The sequence below is a fragment of the Hordeum vulgare genome, chromosome 7H (assembly GCF_904849725.1).
Source record: "Hordeum vulgare subsp. vulgare chromosome 7H, MorexV3_pseudomolecules_assembly, whole genome shotgun sequence".
Lineage (NCBI taxonomy): Eukaryota > Viridiplantae > Streptophyta > Magnoliopsida > Poales > Poaceae > Hordeum > Hordeum vulgare.
Window position 1 is genome coordinate 592,280,731 of NC_058524.1, and position 14,042 is coordinate 592,294,772.

General features: G+C 46.8%; 1 protein-coding gene across 1 annotated transcript; it reads right to left on the bottom strand.

Moving 5' to 3' along the window:
• Positions 1 to 7,581: 7,581 nt before the first annotated feature.
• On the bottom strand, positions 7,582 to 12,530 carry LOC123407783 (zinc finger CCCH domain-containing protein 45). The gene is made up of 7 exons (XM_045101000.1): positions 12,118 to 12,530; positions 11,140 to 11,553; positions 10,206 to 10,368; positions 9,957 to 10,067; positions 9,680 to 9,748; positions 9,492 to 9,578; positions 7,582 to 8,689 (listed from the first exon to the last, which is right to left on the bottom strand). The coding sequence occupies exons 1-7, from the start codon at positions 12,465 to 12,467 to the stop codon at positions 7,937 to 7,939; spliced, it is 1,947 nt and encodes a 648-aa protein (XP_044956935.1). The 5' UTR covers positions 12,468 to 12,530; the 3' UTR covers positions 7,582 to 7,936.
• Positions 12,531 to 14,042: the final 1,512 nt, after the last annotated feature.

Below are 14,042 nucleotides of genomic sequence, written 5' to 3' on the forward strand. Positions count from 1 at the left end.
CGGCGTTCCTTAACGGTTTCCTTAAGGAAGAGTTGTATATGATACAACCCGAAGGTTTTGTCGATCCTAAGAATGCTAACAAGGTGTGCAAGCTCCAGCGATCCATTTATGGACTGGTGCAAGCATCTCGGAGTTGGAACAAACGCTTTGATGAGGTGATCAAAGCATTTGGGTTTGTACAAGTGGTTGGAGAATCTTGTATTTACAAGAAAGTGAGTGGGAGCTCTGTGGCGTTTCTAATATTATATGTGGATGACATATTACTGATTGGAAACAACGTAGAGTTTTTAGAGAGCGTAAAGGATTACTTGAATAAAAATTTCTCTATGAAGGACCTAGGAGAAGCTGCTTACATTCTAGGCATTAAGATCTATAGGGATAAATCAAAACGCCTGATAGGACTTTCACAAAGCACATACCTTGATAAAGTTTTGAAGAGGTTCAAAATGGAACAGTCCAAGAAAGGGTTCTTGCCAGTTCTACAAGGTACGAGATTGACTAAGACTCAGTGCCCAACAACTGATGAAGATAGAGAGCATATGTGCTCCGTCCCCTATGCTTCAGCCATAGGTTCTATCATGTATGCGATGCTGTGCACTAGACCGGATGTTAGCCTGGCCATAAGTATGGCAGGTAGGTTCCAGAGTAATCCAGGAGTGGATCACTGGACAGCGGTCAAGAATATCCTGAAGTACCTGAAAAGGACTAAGGAGATGTTTCTCGTGTATGGAGGTGAGGAAGAACTCGCCGTAAAAGGTTACGTCGATGCAAGCTTTGACACAGATCCGGATGACTCTAAGTCGCAAACCGGATACGTATTTATTCTTAATGGGGGTGCAGTAAGCTGGTGCAGTTCCAAGCAAAGCGTCGTAGCAGATTCTACATGTGAAGCGGAGTACATGGCTGCCTCGGAGGCGGCTAAGGAGGGTGTCTGGATGAAGCAGTTCATGACGGATCTTGGAGTGGTGCCAAGCGCACTGAATCCAATAACCTTGTTCTGTGACAACACTCGTGCCATTGCCTTAGCAAAGGAACCACAGTTTCGCAAGAAGACCAGACACATCAAACGACGCTTCAACCTCATCCGCGACTACGTCGAGGGAGAGGACGTGAATATATGCAAAGTGCACACGGATCTGAATGTAGCAGACCCGCTGACTAAACCTCTTCCACGGCCAAAACATGATTAACACCAGAACTGTATGGGTGTTAGATTTATTACAATGTAATTCACATGGTGATGTGAGGGCTAGATTATTGACTCTAGTGCAAGTGGGAAACTGTTGGAATTATGCCCTAGAGGCAATAATAAATATAGTTATTATAATAATTCATGTATCAAGATAATCGTTTATTATCCATGCTATAATTGTATTGAATGAAGACTCATTTACATGTGTGGATACATAGACAAAACACCGTCCCTAGCAAGCCTCTAGTTGGCTAGCCAGTTGATCAAAGATAGTCAGGGTCTTCTGATTATGAACAAGGTGTTGTTGCTTGATAACTGGATCACGTCATTAGGAGAATCACGTGATGGACTAGACCCAAACTAATAGACGTAGCATGTTGATCGTGTCATTTTGTTGCTACTGTTTTCTGCGTGTCAAGTATTTATTCCTATGACCATGAGATCATATAACTCACTGACACCGGAGGAATGCTTTATGTGTATCAAACGTCGCAACGTAACTGGGTGACTATAAACATGCTCTACAGGTATTTCCGAAGGTGTTAGTTGAGTTAGTATGGATCAAGACTGTGATTTGTCACTCAGTGTGAACGGAGAGGTATCTCGGGGCCCACTCGGTAATACAACATCACACACAAGCCTTGCAAGCAATGTAACTTAGTGTAAGTTGCGGGATCTTGTATTACGGAACGAGTAAAGAGACTTGCCGGTAAACGAGATTGAAATAGGTATACGGATACTGACGATCGAATCTCGGGCAAGTAACATACCGAAGGACAAAGGAAATGACATACGGGATTATATGAATCCTTGGCACTGAGGTTCAAACGATAAGATCTTCGTAGAATATGTAGGATCCAATATGGGCATCCAGGTCCCGCTATTGGATATTGACCGAGGAGTCTCTCGGGTCATGTCTACATAGTTCTCGAACCCGCAGGGTCTGCACACTTAAGGTTCGACGTTGTTTTATGCGTATTTGAGTTATATGGTTGGTTACCGAATGTTGTTCGGAGTCCCGGATGTGATCACGGACGTCACGAGGGTTTCCAGAATAGTCCGGAAACGAAGATTGATATATAGGATGACCTCATTTGATTACCGGAAGGTTTTCGGAGTTACCGGGAATGTACCGGGAATGACGAATGGGTTCCGGGAGTTCACCGGGGGGGGGGGGGGAACCCACCCCGGGGAAGCCCATAGGCCTTGAGGGTGGCACACCAGCCCTTAGTGGGCTGGTGGGACAGCCCAAAAGGGCTCTATGCGCCAAGAAGAGAAAATCAAGAGAAACGAAAAAAAAGGGAGGAGGTGGGAAGGAAGGAGGACTCCCTCCCACCAAACCAAGTCCAACTCGGTTTGGGGGGGGGGAGTCCTCCCCCCTTGGACTCGTCCGACCCCCTTGGGGCTCCTTGAGCCCCAAGGCAAGGTCCCCTCCCTCCCACCTATATATACGGAGGTTTTAGGGCTGATTTGAGACGACTTTTCCACGGCAGCCCGACCACATACCTCCGCGGTTTTTCCTCTAGATCGCTTTTCTGCGGAGCTCGGGCGGAGCCCTGCTGAGACAAGGTCATCACCAACCTCCGGAGCGCCGTCACGCTGCCGGAGAACTCTTCTACCTCTCCGTCTCTCTTGCTGGATCAAGAAGGCCGAGATCATCGTCGAGCTGTACGTGTGCTGAACGCGGAGGTGCCGTCCGTTCGGTACTAGATCGTGGGACTGATCGCGGGATTGTTCGCGGGGCGGATCGAGGGACGTGAGGACGTTCCACTACATCAACCGCGTTCACTAACGCTTCTGATGTACGATCTACAAGGGTACGTAGATCACTCATCCCCTCTCGTAGATGGACATCACCATGATAGGTCTTCGTGCGCGTAGGAAAATTTTTGTTTCCCATGCGACGTTCCCCAACAATTATATCTAAGAGCGAGGACTAGGTCTTATGAGAGACAAGTTATTCTAGTTTATATTATTACTTGACATGATCGATTAATTAGGATGCATGATGCATATGATGACTATATATATTATGATGTTTCTCTGTTTTATTTTATGTGTATCATATGATAACTTGGTATATGATTAAGTTGATGATGAGTTGTTAGATGATCGATTAGAATACTATTGTCATTCGACGAAAATGATATGAAATGATATAGTATAAAAAAGATGCATATATGTGCATGTAACTCATGTCTACATTTTGTAAATATGTTCGACAAAGCACGACGGATGACCAAGCACGGAGATATATAAGAGAGGACACTTTTCTCTATTAGCTAGCTAATAACAACCTAAATTAACCCCTAAACCTGCCCCTTTAAAAAAACGTCAGCTCCAGCCAGGTGCTGACGCGTGGATGCCTTTTGATCCCGGTTGGTGTCATCAACCGGGACTAAAGGTCCACCTACCTGGCCTGGCCGCAGCGGCCACGTGGAGGCCCATCTGTCCCGGTTCGTGTAAGAACCGGGACTAAAGGCAAAGGACATTAGTAACGACCTTTTTGTCCCGGTTCCGAAACCGGGACAAAAGGTCCTTATGAACCGGGACAAAAGGCCCTTTTTATACTAGTGTGCCCTCCTTCTGAGTGAACCCGCGAACAACCCAACGGGCCTTGTAACGAGCGAATGAGCCGTCGGAGTTGAACTTATGGCGGAAAATCCATTTGCCTGTGACCACGTTGACACCTGCAGGTTTAGGAACCAAAGACCACGTCGAATTCTGAATTAAAGTAGTAAATTCATCACGCATCGCTTGGAGCCAGTTCGGGTCTTTGAGAGCAGAGAGGTAGGAAGGTGGGATGGGGGAAGGATGCGTCGGGTGTTGAGTGGTGAGGAAGAGTCGCTTGGGTTGACAAAAACCGGATTTGGCGCGCGTACGCATCGTGTGAGAATTAAGTGGAGGGGCTGTTGGTATCGCATGTGGTGGTAGATGCGGAGGTGTGGTAGTGGCGTCGAAGCTGGTGGGTGTTGACGCGCGATCCAAGGAGGATGCGCTAGTGGAGCCGACAGAGGCGGGTGTAGGTGAGCCAGGAGAGGTGGGTGCGGAAATCGGTGGCGAGCGGGCTAGAGAGATGGGCGGGAAAGGCGCGGTCGACGAGGTGGATCCTGCCGCAGCGGATGTGTTGGTGGGAGAGCGACGCGGGGTGGTGGGGCCCGGGCTGTCGGCGGAGTGCGCGATGGGGATTGGCGCAGGGCTGCATGGTGCTGGATTCGGAGGAGATTCGATGGGGCCGGCAATGAGTGGGTACGAGGTAGGTAGGATTTGGCGTGGATTTTTTGTGGCTATGAGGGGAGGGCGGATGGTGTGGCTGCTGGGATATAGGAAAAAAAATTGCTCGTCGAAAATAACGTGCCGCGAGACAATGACCCGTCGGGTGGAGAGGTCATAGCACCGGTAGCCCTTGTGCTCGAGTGGGTACCCAAGGAAGACGCAACGGGAGGAGCGAGGAGCGAGTTTATGGGTGGTCGTGGCGTATAAGTTGGGGAAGCACAGGCAGCCGAACACGCGTAAATGGTCATATGTTGGATGCAAACCGTGGAGAAGGAAGTATGGTGTGAGATCCTGAATGGCGCGTGAGGGGCGTCTGTTGAGAAGGTATGTGGCGGTGTGGAGCGCTTCTACCCAAAAGGGAGGGGTGAGGTTTGCTTGGAAGATTAGTGTCCGAACGACATCGTTGGTAGTTCAAATGAGTCTTTCGGCTTTGCCATTTTGCGGTGATGTATGAGGACAGGAGAAGCGGTAGCAGATGCCGTTGGCGGAGAAGAAAGAGCGGAGGGCAGTGTTGACAAACTCGCCACCGTTGTCACATTGAAGGGTTTTGATGATGACATTGTATTGGGTTTTACATGGGTGAAGAAGCGTAGGAGAGTGGAAGAGGTGTCGTATTTCTTACGTAGTGGAAAAGACCAGGAGAAGTGGGAGAAATCGTCAAGGACTACCAGGTAATAATCATACCCGGAGAAGCTGGCAACAGGCGAGGTCCACAAATCACAGTGAATCAAATCAAAGGGCACATAAGAACGAGTAGTAGAAGCATTAAACGGCAAACGTTGTTGATGGCCTAATTGACAGGCAGTACATGGGCCATTGTATGGCTTATTACATGGAATATGAAAATCTTGGGAAAGGGATGTGAGGGAGCGAGCACCGGGGTGGCTGAGGCGACGATGCCAGACGTCGTCGTTGGTCACGGTGGTGGAGAGGGCGGTACTCCGTCGCGTGTTGTTTCCAAAGAAGGGGTAGAGGTCGCCGGAGCTAGCGGAGATCAGGATTACTTTCCATGTGCGAAGATCCTTCAAAATAAAACCAAATGGGTAAAACTCGATGGAACAAGAGTTATCTTTGGTGAATTGACGCACGGAAATAACGCTAGTGGTGATGTGTGGGGAGAAGAGGATGTTGTGTAATTGAAAGTTGTGGGGATGCAAAGTGGAGGAGCCGGTTGCATGGATGGGGAGATGCTGACCATTACCGATGACGATGTTAGATGAACTATGCTTTAATGGAGAAGACGAGTAGTCGAGGTTACCAGGGTTGCCGGTGATGTGGTTGGAGGCGCCGCTGTCGAGGTACCAGTCCGGAGTGTTGCCGTTGTTGGGAGGGCCTTGGTTGTTGTACGCGGCATGGAGCATCGCGAGGTGATCCCACGAGGGTTGCGGGTAGGACGGCGTGGTGGAGGTGAAGGAGCCGGAGGGCGTGCAACCGCTGTGGACGGCGAGAATGGTGGCACTGGCCTCCGATGTGCGCTGGGTGAGGTTCTCCTCGCAAGTTTGAGGCGGGAGAAGACGGCCTCAAACGGTGGCAGAGGGACCGTGTCGCCCAGAACGACGCGAATGGTGTCGAGGCGTTGGTCGATGCCGTGAAGAAACTGGGTGGTGAAATCCACCTCGGAGACGGCGTGGTCGATGTCGGCAAGACCGGCGTTGAGCAGCTTCATGCGGCGGGCGTACTCGTCGATGGAGAGGTCGCCTTGCTTTAGGTTTCGATACTGACGATTCAGCATCATGTAATGAGCCGCGCGATTAGCGAGAAAGTAGTTGCGGATTCGGATCCAGAGATCATAAGTGGTGGTGGCGCCAATCATGTGATCGACGATCTGATCGACGAGGGTGGCATACATGGCAAGAGTGACATGGGCGTTGAGTTCTAGGTACTGAGGATCGGCGTTGGGTGGTGGTGGATGATCGATGAGATAGGAGACGCCGTAGAGGACCAGGATCATGAGGAAGAAGGACTTCCATTTGTGGTAGTTGTGCTCAGCGGGGTTGAGAAGGAATTTGATATGGCCCGTGAGGTTGTCGTTGAAGATGGGGTGCCGGGCGGCGGGAGCCGACTGTGGTGGCGGAGGTGGAGCGGAAGAGAATACGGGGGCAAATTGGGTGGTGGGCGCGGAGCTGCTGAAGACGAGAGGCGGGGATGTGCCGCGCTGGCTGTGGCCGAGGCGGTGTCCGGGAGAGCAGGGAGGCCGGCGTAGGGGCGGAGGAGTTCGCCGCGCTGGAGGCAGCGGAGGAGGTGTCGTCGACCATGGCGAGAACCAGGACGTCTGATAACAAGTTGGAGAGTGAATTGCTTGTGTATTCCACACTCATACAATTACAGCTGATGTACATATATAGAACGAGCCTCCTGAGGGTAAGGCACGCAGGCCAGGTTCTGTTAGAGATCCATAAATCTAGCAGTCAAGGATAGACTAAGTACTATTCCCTCCGTCCCAAAATTCTTGTCTGATATTTGTTTAGATACGAATGTATCTAGTCAAATTTAGTATTTACATACATTCATTTCTAGACAAAGCTAAGACAAGAATTTTGGAACGTTAAGACAAAAATTTTGAAACGGAGGGAGTACATGACTAACACGCTCGACTTGGACCAGTCAAAGCACATTGCACAACAGCCTAAAGTGCAGGTCCATTGCTGACTCCATCAGTGCATTCACATACGTCCATGCATGCCAGCAGATTCCACCGCCAACATTCATGTCAGACACAAAAGAAGAGGGTACAGTAGTGATCACAGAACGAGCTAGGAGTAGCAATGGAAATGAACTCAACTTCAATCGTCAGGCCCCTCTTGCACACACACAGCATGACAGAGACAGACCATACAGCCCAGCTTAATCATGTCATTATATATACAGATGTATATAGACATACTTTAAAACGTAGATTAATTCATTTTACTCCATATATAGTCCATAGCGAAATATCTTTAAAGACTTGTATTTAGACTTATACTTCAACTGTATCTGAATAATTGGAGTTAGAGAGAACTAAACTAGTTCTCTCCAACAACAATTATCCAGATACACAGGGAGTATTCAGTAACGGATGGAGTATATTATCAAGAAGGAAATCGCAGACTATAACACGGTGCGGCAGGATGTCCGAAATTAACACTGCATTTGTCATATGAGTCCTAACTGGATATATTATCAACCAACCCGATCAAGCGATCAATCTCAACATGTCTCAAAATGAGCTCACGTCTTTGCCGCACGAGTATAAACACTTAACGACCACAACACAACTGGGGCAGGCAGGCCACCCAGCAACCAGAGTCGATGACACCATCTGGTTCTGATCAGAGTATAAAACAAAAATGTAACAACAGACAAACCATCCATTGTTGTTTCCTGTTGCAGCTCGGTTTTCAGTCCTCACATCCGGGTAACCTCAGCAGAGAGATGAGAAACAATCTCCACGGATCGAAGCTTCTGAATGAGTACTCGTTTGCCGCCCTATCGTTTCCTTGACCGCCTGGGCGCTGCCTCCTCGTCGCTCTCGCTATCGTCGTCCCGGAAGGCGCTCCTACCGAACCTGTCCCCGGACTGGGACCTGTTCCCGTCTGCTCCAGAGTTGCCGGCGTTGTTGTCATGGCCCCTGCTCCCCTGGTCAGACCCTGTCTCGTACCTGTCGCCGCCCGGCCTCCTCTGGTCCCGTTTCACCGGGCGGGGAGGCGGTGGCGGCATGAAGGGGGCCATGCCAATGGGACGGTTCGGCCGCCCAGGCCCGCCCATCCCCATGCCAAGGGGCCCTCGGCCAGGCCCCATCATCATCTCAAGGCCCATGGGGAACATGCCGGGCTGCGGAGGCCTTCCGGGGAAGACCATGCCAGGCATGGGGCCTCTGGGGAAGTCGGGGAACCTTGGGCCGCCGAACGGTGGGAAGCCACGCGGCATGCCGAACGGATCGGGCATGCCGAAGCCGAAGCCGCCGCCAAAACCGTCGCCCATCATGTTGGGAGGGAAGCCGCGCGGTCCCATCATCGGTCCGCGTGGCATCTGCATCTGAGGCGGCCACATCATTCCCCTTCCCCGCCCCCTTCCCTGGGATTCTTGGCCATTGTTTTCGTCTTCCTCCTCACTTTCCTCTTCCTCCTCTTCTTCATTGTCCTCAAACAGCACAATATCTTGGTTGTCAGCTGCTTCATCGGCACTGACTCCCTTTGCCTTTTCCTCTTCTCTCTTGGCCTCTGCTGCAACTAGCATAGCCTGAAAAATCCCATGTTCAAGCATCAGACGGTACACATGACATCACCTCAAACAGTGAAAAGGAAAGGATATGCAACATTTGATTGCCAATAATTGTTGAAACAAGCAAATACAAGTGGGTTAGACTTCTTAGCAAAGGATCCAGCTATCATTCTATCATACACAATTATTCACATGTACCAAACTATCTTCAAGCAAAAATAGTACTGATCACTTGCTGATCACCACAAAATAATGGACTTGCACCCCTGTTGTTTATACAAGAGGTCAACATGTTTGCAACCATACTGATAACTCCATTTTATCAAGTGTGTACAATATGCCGCTATTAATTAGCAGTCAATTTTAAAACTGCAAATCTATTCCCTTTCATCAATGACATGCATCCCTAGGTCTTGCTGACTTTGTACAGAAATATTATAAATGTTGGTGATATACTCCACATCCTGACACCTTAAAATCTTATGTGCACTTGTATGGATTCTAAAATGTGACTTGGTTACCCCAATCAGATTTAACTGTTAACTAAAGGAAAACCAGTCTGCCTCCATCTGCTGAATGAAAATGATTAAGGTATAAATGTAAATTCTTCTGCAGTAAGAAACATTGTGGTGGATGGTACTTCATTTGCAATTTAGATCACGTTTAGTGAGCAGAAATATTAGCTCAGAGCAAAGCCATTTGTATCCCCGCAATGATACATTGGTACTTGTGACGGTTCAAGCTGACATGGCCGTCAATAAGAAACAAGCCAATGGCAATATCGAGTAACATGGTAATAGGCAAGAAATACGTTGCATACCGTAAGTTCACTATCTGGCTCGAGATAAAGCAGAGAAGCCAATTGCTCACCAATGAAAGGTTCTAATTCCTGGCAATCTCGACTGATCTGCAAAAGTCAAAGGTGAATTAACTAGGGAGGGATGTATGATATATCAAACAGCAAAAGCAAACACATATTTGGGACAAGGTGATGCTCTGAAATAGTACCTTGACAGGGAGATTGTCATTGTATGGGTTGCGAAGATGGTGAGTTTTTTGAAATGACAATTCACAAAGCTGCAATGCAAAAGCTGTTGTAAATATACACATACCAAGATGGTAGAAAGACAGGCTAGACCCAAGTTAAGACAATATTTCCATGTGACATGGTGCTAATTCATAACTATATATTGCACTTGTCAGCTCTAAGGTCCTGGAGAGGACCAGCGGCAAAAGGAAAAAAGGACAGCAAACACAAACACAGAATGGATAAGAAAATATGTACCTTAAGCCATTGTAGAGAGAAGTTCCGGCCATAATGTGCTGTTCCATTAGCAGATTTCCAATTTCCGCCACCAATGTAGCCACCAATCCTAGAAGTCATCTTTGCACAACCCTTGAAAAGCATAATAGAATTAGAGCTAAATATGCATCGCTTACTGAATGGCCTCAAAATAGTATTCTCAACTCTTAACAATGAGTTTGAAAAAATGTTCGTAGTCAGCATTGAAAAAATGTTCATAGCAAAATTTACCTGGAAATTACGTGTTCTATTGATTGAGAATATTAAAATAACATTGTCCATGGATTCAAAAGCTTCATTTAGTTTAGCCTCATTACTCCTTTGAGTAGCCCAGATTCCCTGCTGAACTGATATTTCCAGGTTCTCACGATTGCAACTCTTAACAATGAAGTACCTGATTTTTCAAGTTTACAAACCCGAGATTAATTAGAGAACTGTTATAGTATCAGAAGACACCTCATACTATGAAACAAGAGAACTTCTAACAGAGGAAACATCGTGGTGTGGGTGATGGAGTTACGAAATATGTGTGCATCATTATCCCTTAACCATAACAATAGATCAGATAATAAGTACTGGGATCATATATCCATACGAATAAGATGAGCATCAACAATTGAAAAATGACTACGGAGCAAACCATCGAATAGTAGAAGGTCAACCTGTAGTACTGTATTCACGAACACAGTAACCCCAAATACAACCATTGACACACATTTGGATTTACTTATGTCAATTGTTCTGTATGGTTTTGCAACTATAGTATCACATAATTGTGCGAAATCTTGGCTGCTTAAGTACTAGAGCACATCACCTAGAGATGATAAAAACTGAAACGCATAAATACAGTATTCTTTTAGAACAAATACATAAATAATGTAGTCAGCGAGAAACTATAAGGCGTTCATAGAAAGTATTCGAATAACTCAAAGAGATACATAGTTGAGTTCTATAGAAGTGCACGTTCCATATGTCAATTATCACACTACTCCTCCAGGAACTGCAGAGGCATGCTCCTAATGTACACTTTGTTATCAAATGTCAGAACATATAACATAATGTGTCTATTTTATGATATATATGCTATGGGAACTGAAACTATGTATATTGTTTTCACATTGTATGCTAAAAGCTTTACAAGATTGACTAGAAACTCCACACACACCTAGATGACCCTTGCGGAAGGGGTGTTGCAAGTCTGGTGGGTTGATTAGAGGAGCCATTTGGAACACCTTGAACCTGGTCATTTGTATTTGGCTTCTGCTGCTGCACCTGCTGCTGCTTCTGTTGGGGCTGTTGATTCATTGTTTGAGCTTGTTGCCCGGCAGCTGGTTGCATTGCTGAAGCAGTGGCATTGTCTGTCGAATTTTGGTTAGGTAAGCCTGAAGCAGGTGGAGGTCGAGGCCTGTCCCCCTGCTGATTATAATTATTGTTCCTGTGCTGATTAAACTTGTTGAAATTGGAAGACCGCATCTGCAAAATCTTCGCGAGAACTTCCTCAACAGGAGGTGGTGGTCCAGGTAACTTGACATGCTTGTACCGGCAATTTGGGCCATTAGGGCAAAATCCCATCTTATACCTGCAAACGACCATGATATACACAACGTCAGACTCGCTGGATGCCCATAAAGACTCATTTCTTTACATTTAAACAATACACTATGACTACGCAAAAACAGATAATTAGTGTCACAGTACATTTGATTTAGTATCTTGCATCGCCCATGGTCTACAAGTTATACCAGGTCATTCTCTGTTGCAACCAACTTCATGTACAATGTGTTTCGACATATGTATGCTGTCATCAGGTTCAACCAGCAGCAACCAAAAACCCATTGTAGACACTAAATTCACTCAGACTGAACTGAATTACAGGATAACAATTGAAGACTGGTCCACGGATATTGGTCACAGCAATCTTCATCAAAGCCTAAATTCCTCAATCAACAAATGAAATGAGCACCCAAGTAGGTAGATTCCCAATTTAACAAATCGCAATCGCCAAATCTGACCAAAATTGACCAGTCATGCGTCTCCAAGAGCTAGAAGAAACCCATCAGTATGACTGAAATTAACTACCTCCCGACCAAATTTTAAAAAAAAACAGAGCTTTGGGCGGATCGGAGCGGATTAGGGATCTCACATGTTGCACTCCTTGACGTCGTCGTACGAGTGCTTGTAGGCGCAATCCGGCTCGCGGCACTCGCCGTAGTCGCGGAAGAAGCGGCACACGGGCATGCGGGCCTTGTCGAACTGGTGCAGGAACCCGCACGCGTCGCCCTTCATGCACAGCCCCCGCAGCCAGTGCCGGCACACCGTCTGCCTGTAGCTTCCGCGCCCGCGGCCTCGCCCGTGCCCACCCCCATCCGGGCCGCCGCCGCCGGTCCCGCCGGCGTCGGCCGAGGACGGCGCTAGCCCTCCCGCCGCTGGGCCCGTGTCGAGGCCGCCCTCGAAATCGAAGCTGAGGCCGCCGTCGCCGTCGCCGTCGTCCATGAGGAGAGGTTAGGGTTTGGGCAATCTCTTTTCTCTCCCTCTTTCGACTCGAGAAGGGTTTCAGAGTTTGGCAGCAGGAGTATCCGTGAACTCTGCTTCTTCTGGGCCGTCCGATCTTTCATATCCGTGATCTCTGTTTTCCACCGAAAAAGGCGTATTTTTTTAAGGCGTGGTAGGCGATATTTTCAACTAGTATTATGCCCATACCAAATACAAATATCGCTTAAAAGATATTTTTGATCAACCTGTCGTATCTACTATCATTAATAATCATTTTATAAGGTGATAATATGAATCTTTCATCATCACGACATCAAACACATGCACACAATGTTTATTCGTCCGTACGTAATACAATTGCAACATCCTTCTTCGGTAGAGAAGGGGCGGCGGAGGAGCAGAGGAAGAGCTATTGACGTGGAGGAGGAGAACAACAAATTTTTGTAGAGAAGAAAAGGTCGAAAAGCTCGTGAAAGATTCCTTCAACCGTTTATATAGTTGCAAGCATTCGAGCAATTAAGAATCTTGTGAAAAAAACTCAAAGACATTGTGTAAAAAACCCTTTGTGTTGAAAAAATTATTTAATATGAGTGCACGAGGTCATATATGATAAAAATGTTAAAATCAAACCAAGTCAACAAGCCATACATAAATAAAAACAATGTAGAATGTCTAGTAAAAAGTAAGCCCTGTTGTGTGTTATGGTAGCCCTATCTCCCATATCTTTAGATGGGGGGACTCCTATGATTTAAGCGAAAAGTGACCTTGACGACCTGACAAACGCCAAACACTTGGCTAGTGTGTCTTGGCAATTGTTAAACCAACCTTCTCTTTGTTACCGATGATGTAGATGGCATAGGCAGCTTGAGCACAAAGGTCAAATCCTGAATTACATCATTACGATATCAAACTCCTGCACACAATGTCTTTCATTCGTACGCAATACAATTGCAACATCCTTTCTCTCTGACAAAGTGCGGTGGAGAAGGGCCGGCGGAGGAAGAGCTCATGTCACGAAGGATGAGGACACCATCTTTATGTAGAGAAAAAATAGTTGAGAAAGGTCCCTCCGACCCTTTATACGGTTGTAAGCATTCGAGCAATAAGGGGTCTTACGAAAGCCAAGCTCAAATTGTCCAAGAAGAGCGCCATCGTTGAGACAATTATTTAATGTATGTATAAGGTTGCACAAGATCCTACTAGCATACATGGTACAAATGTTAAAATCAAACCAAGTCAACAAAAGAGCAATCAAATTGCCATAATTAACAAGCCATACATAAATGAAAAATCAATGTAGAGTGTTCACTAAAAAAAGCCCTGATGTGTGCTACGGTACCATATCTTTCAATGAGAGGCACTCTGTTCACTTGAGCAAAAAATGACCTCGAGGACCCGACAACACCACACACTTAGGTTATATGTTTTGGGAATCGTTACATCAATCTCCTCTTTGCTACTCATGATGCAGATGGCATAGTCAATTTGAGCGTGAAGGTCATATCCATGCGTGCAAACAAGAACAAGCAAGAATCATAAATATCAATCTAAATATTGCATATATGGTTGAAGATC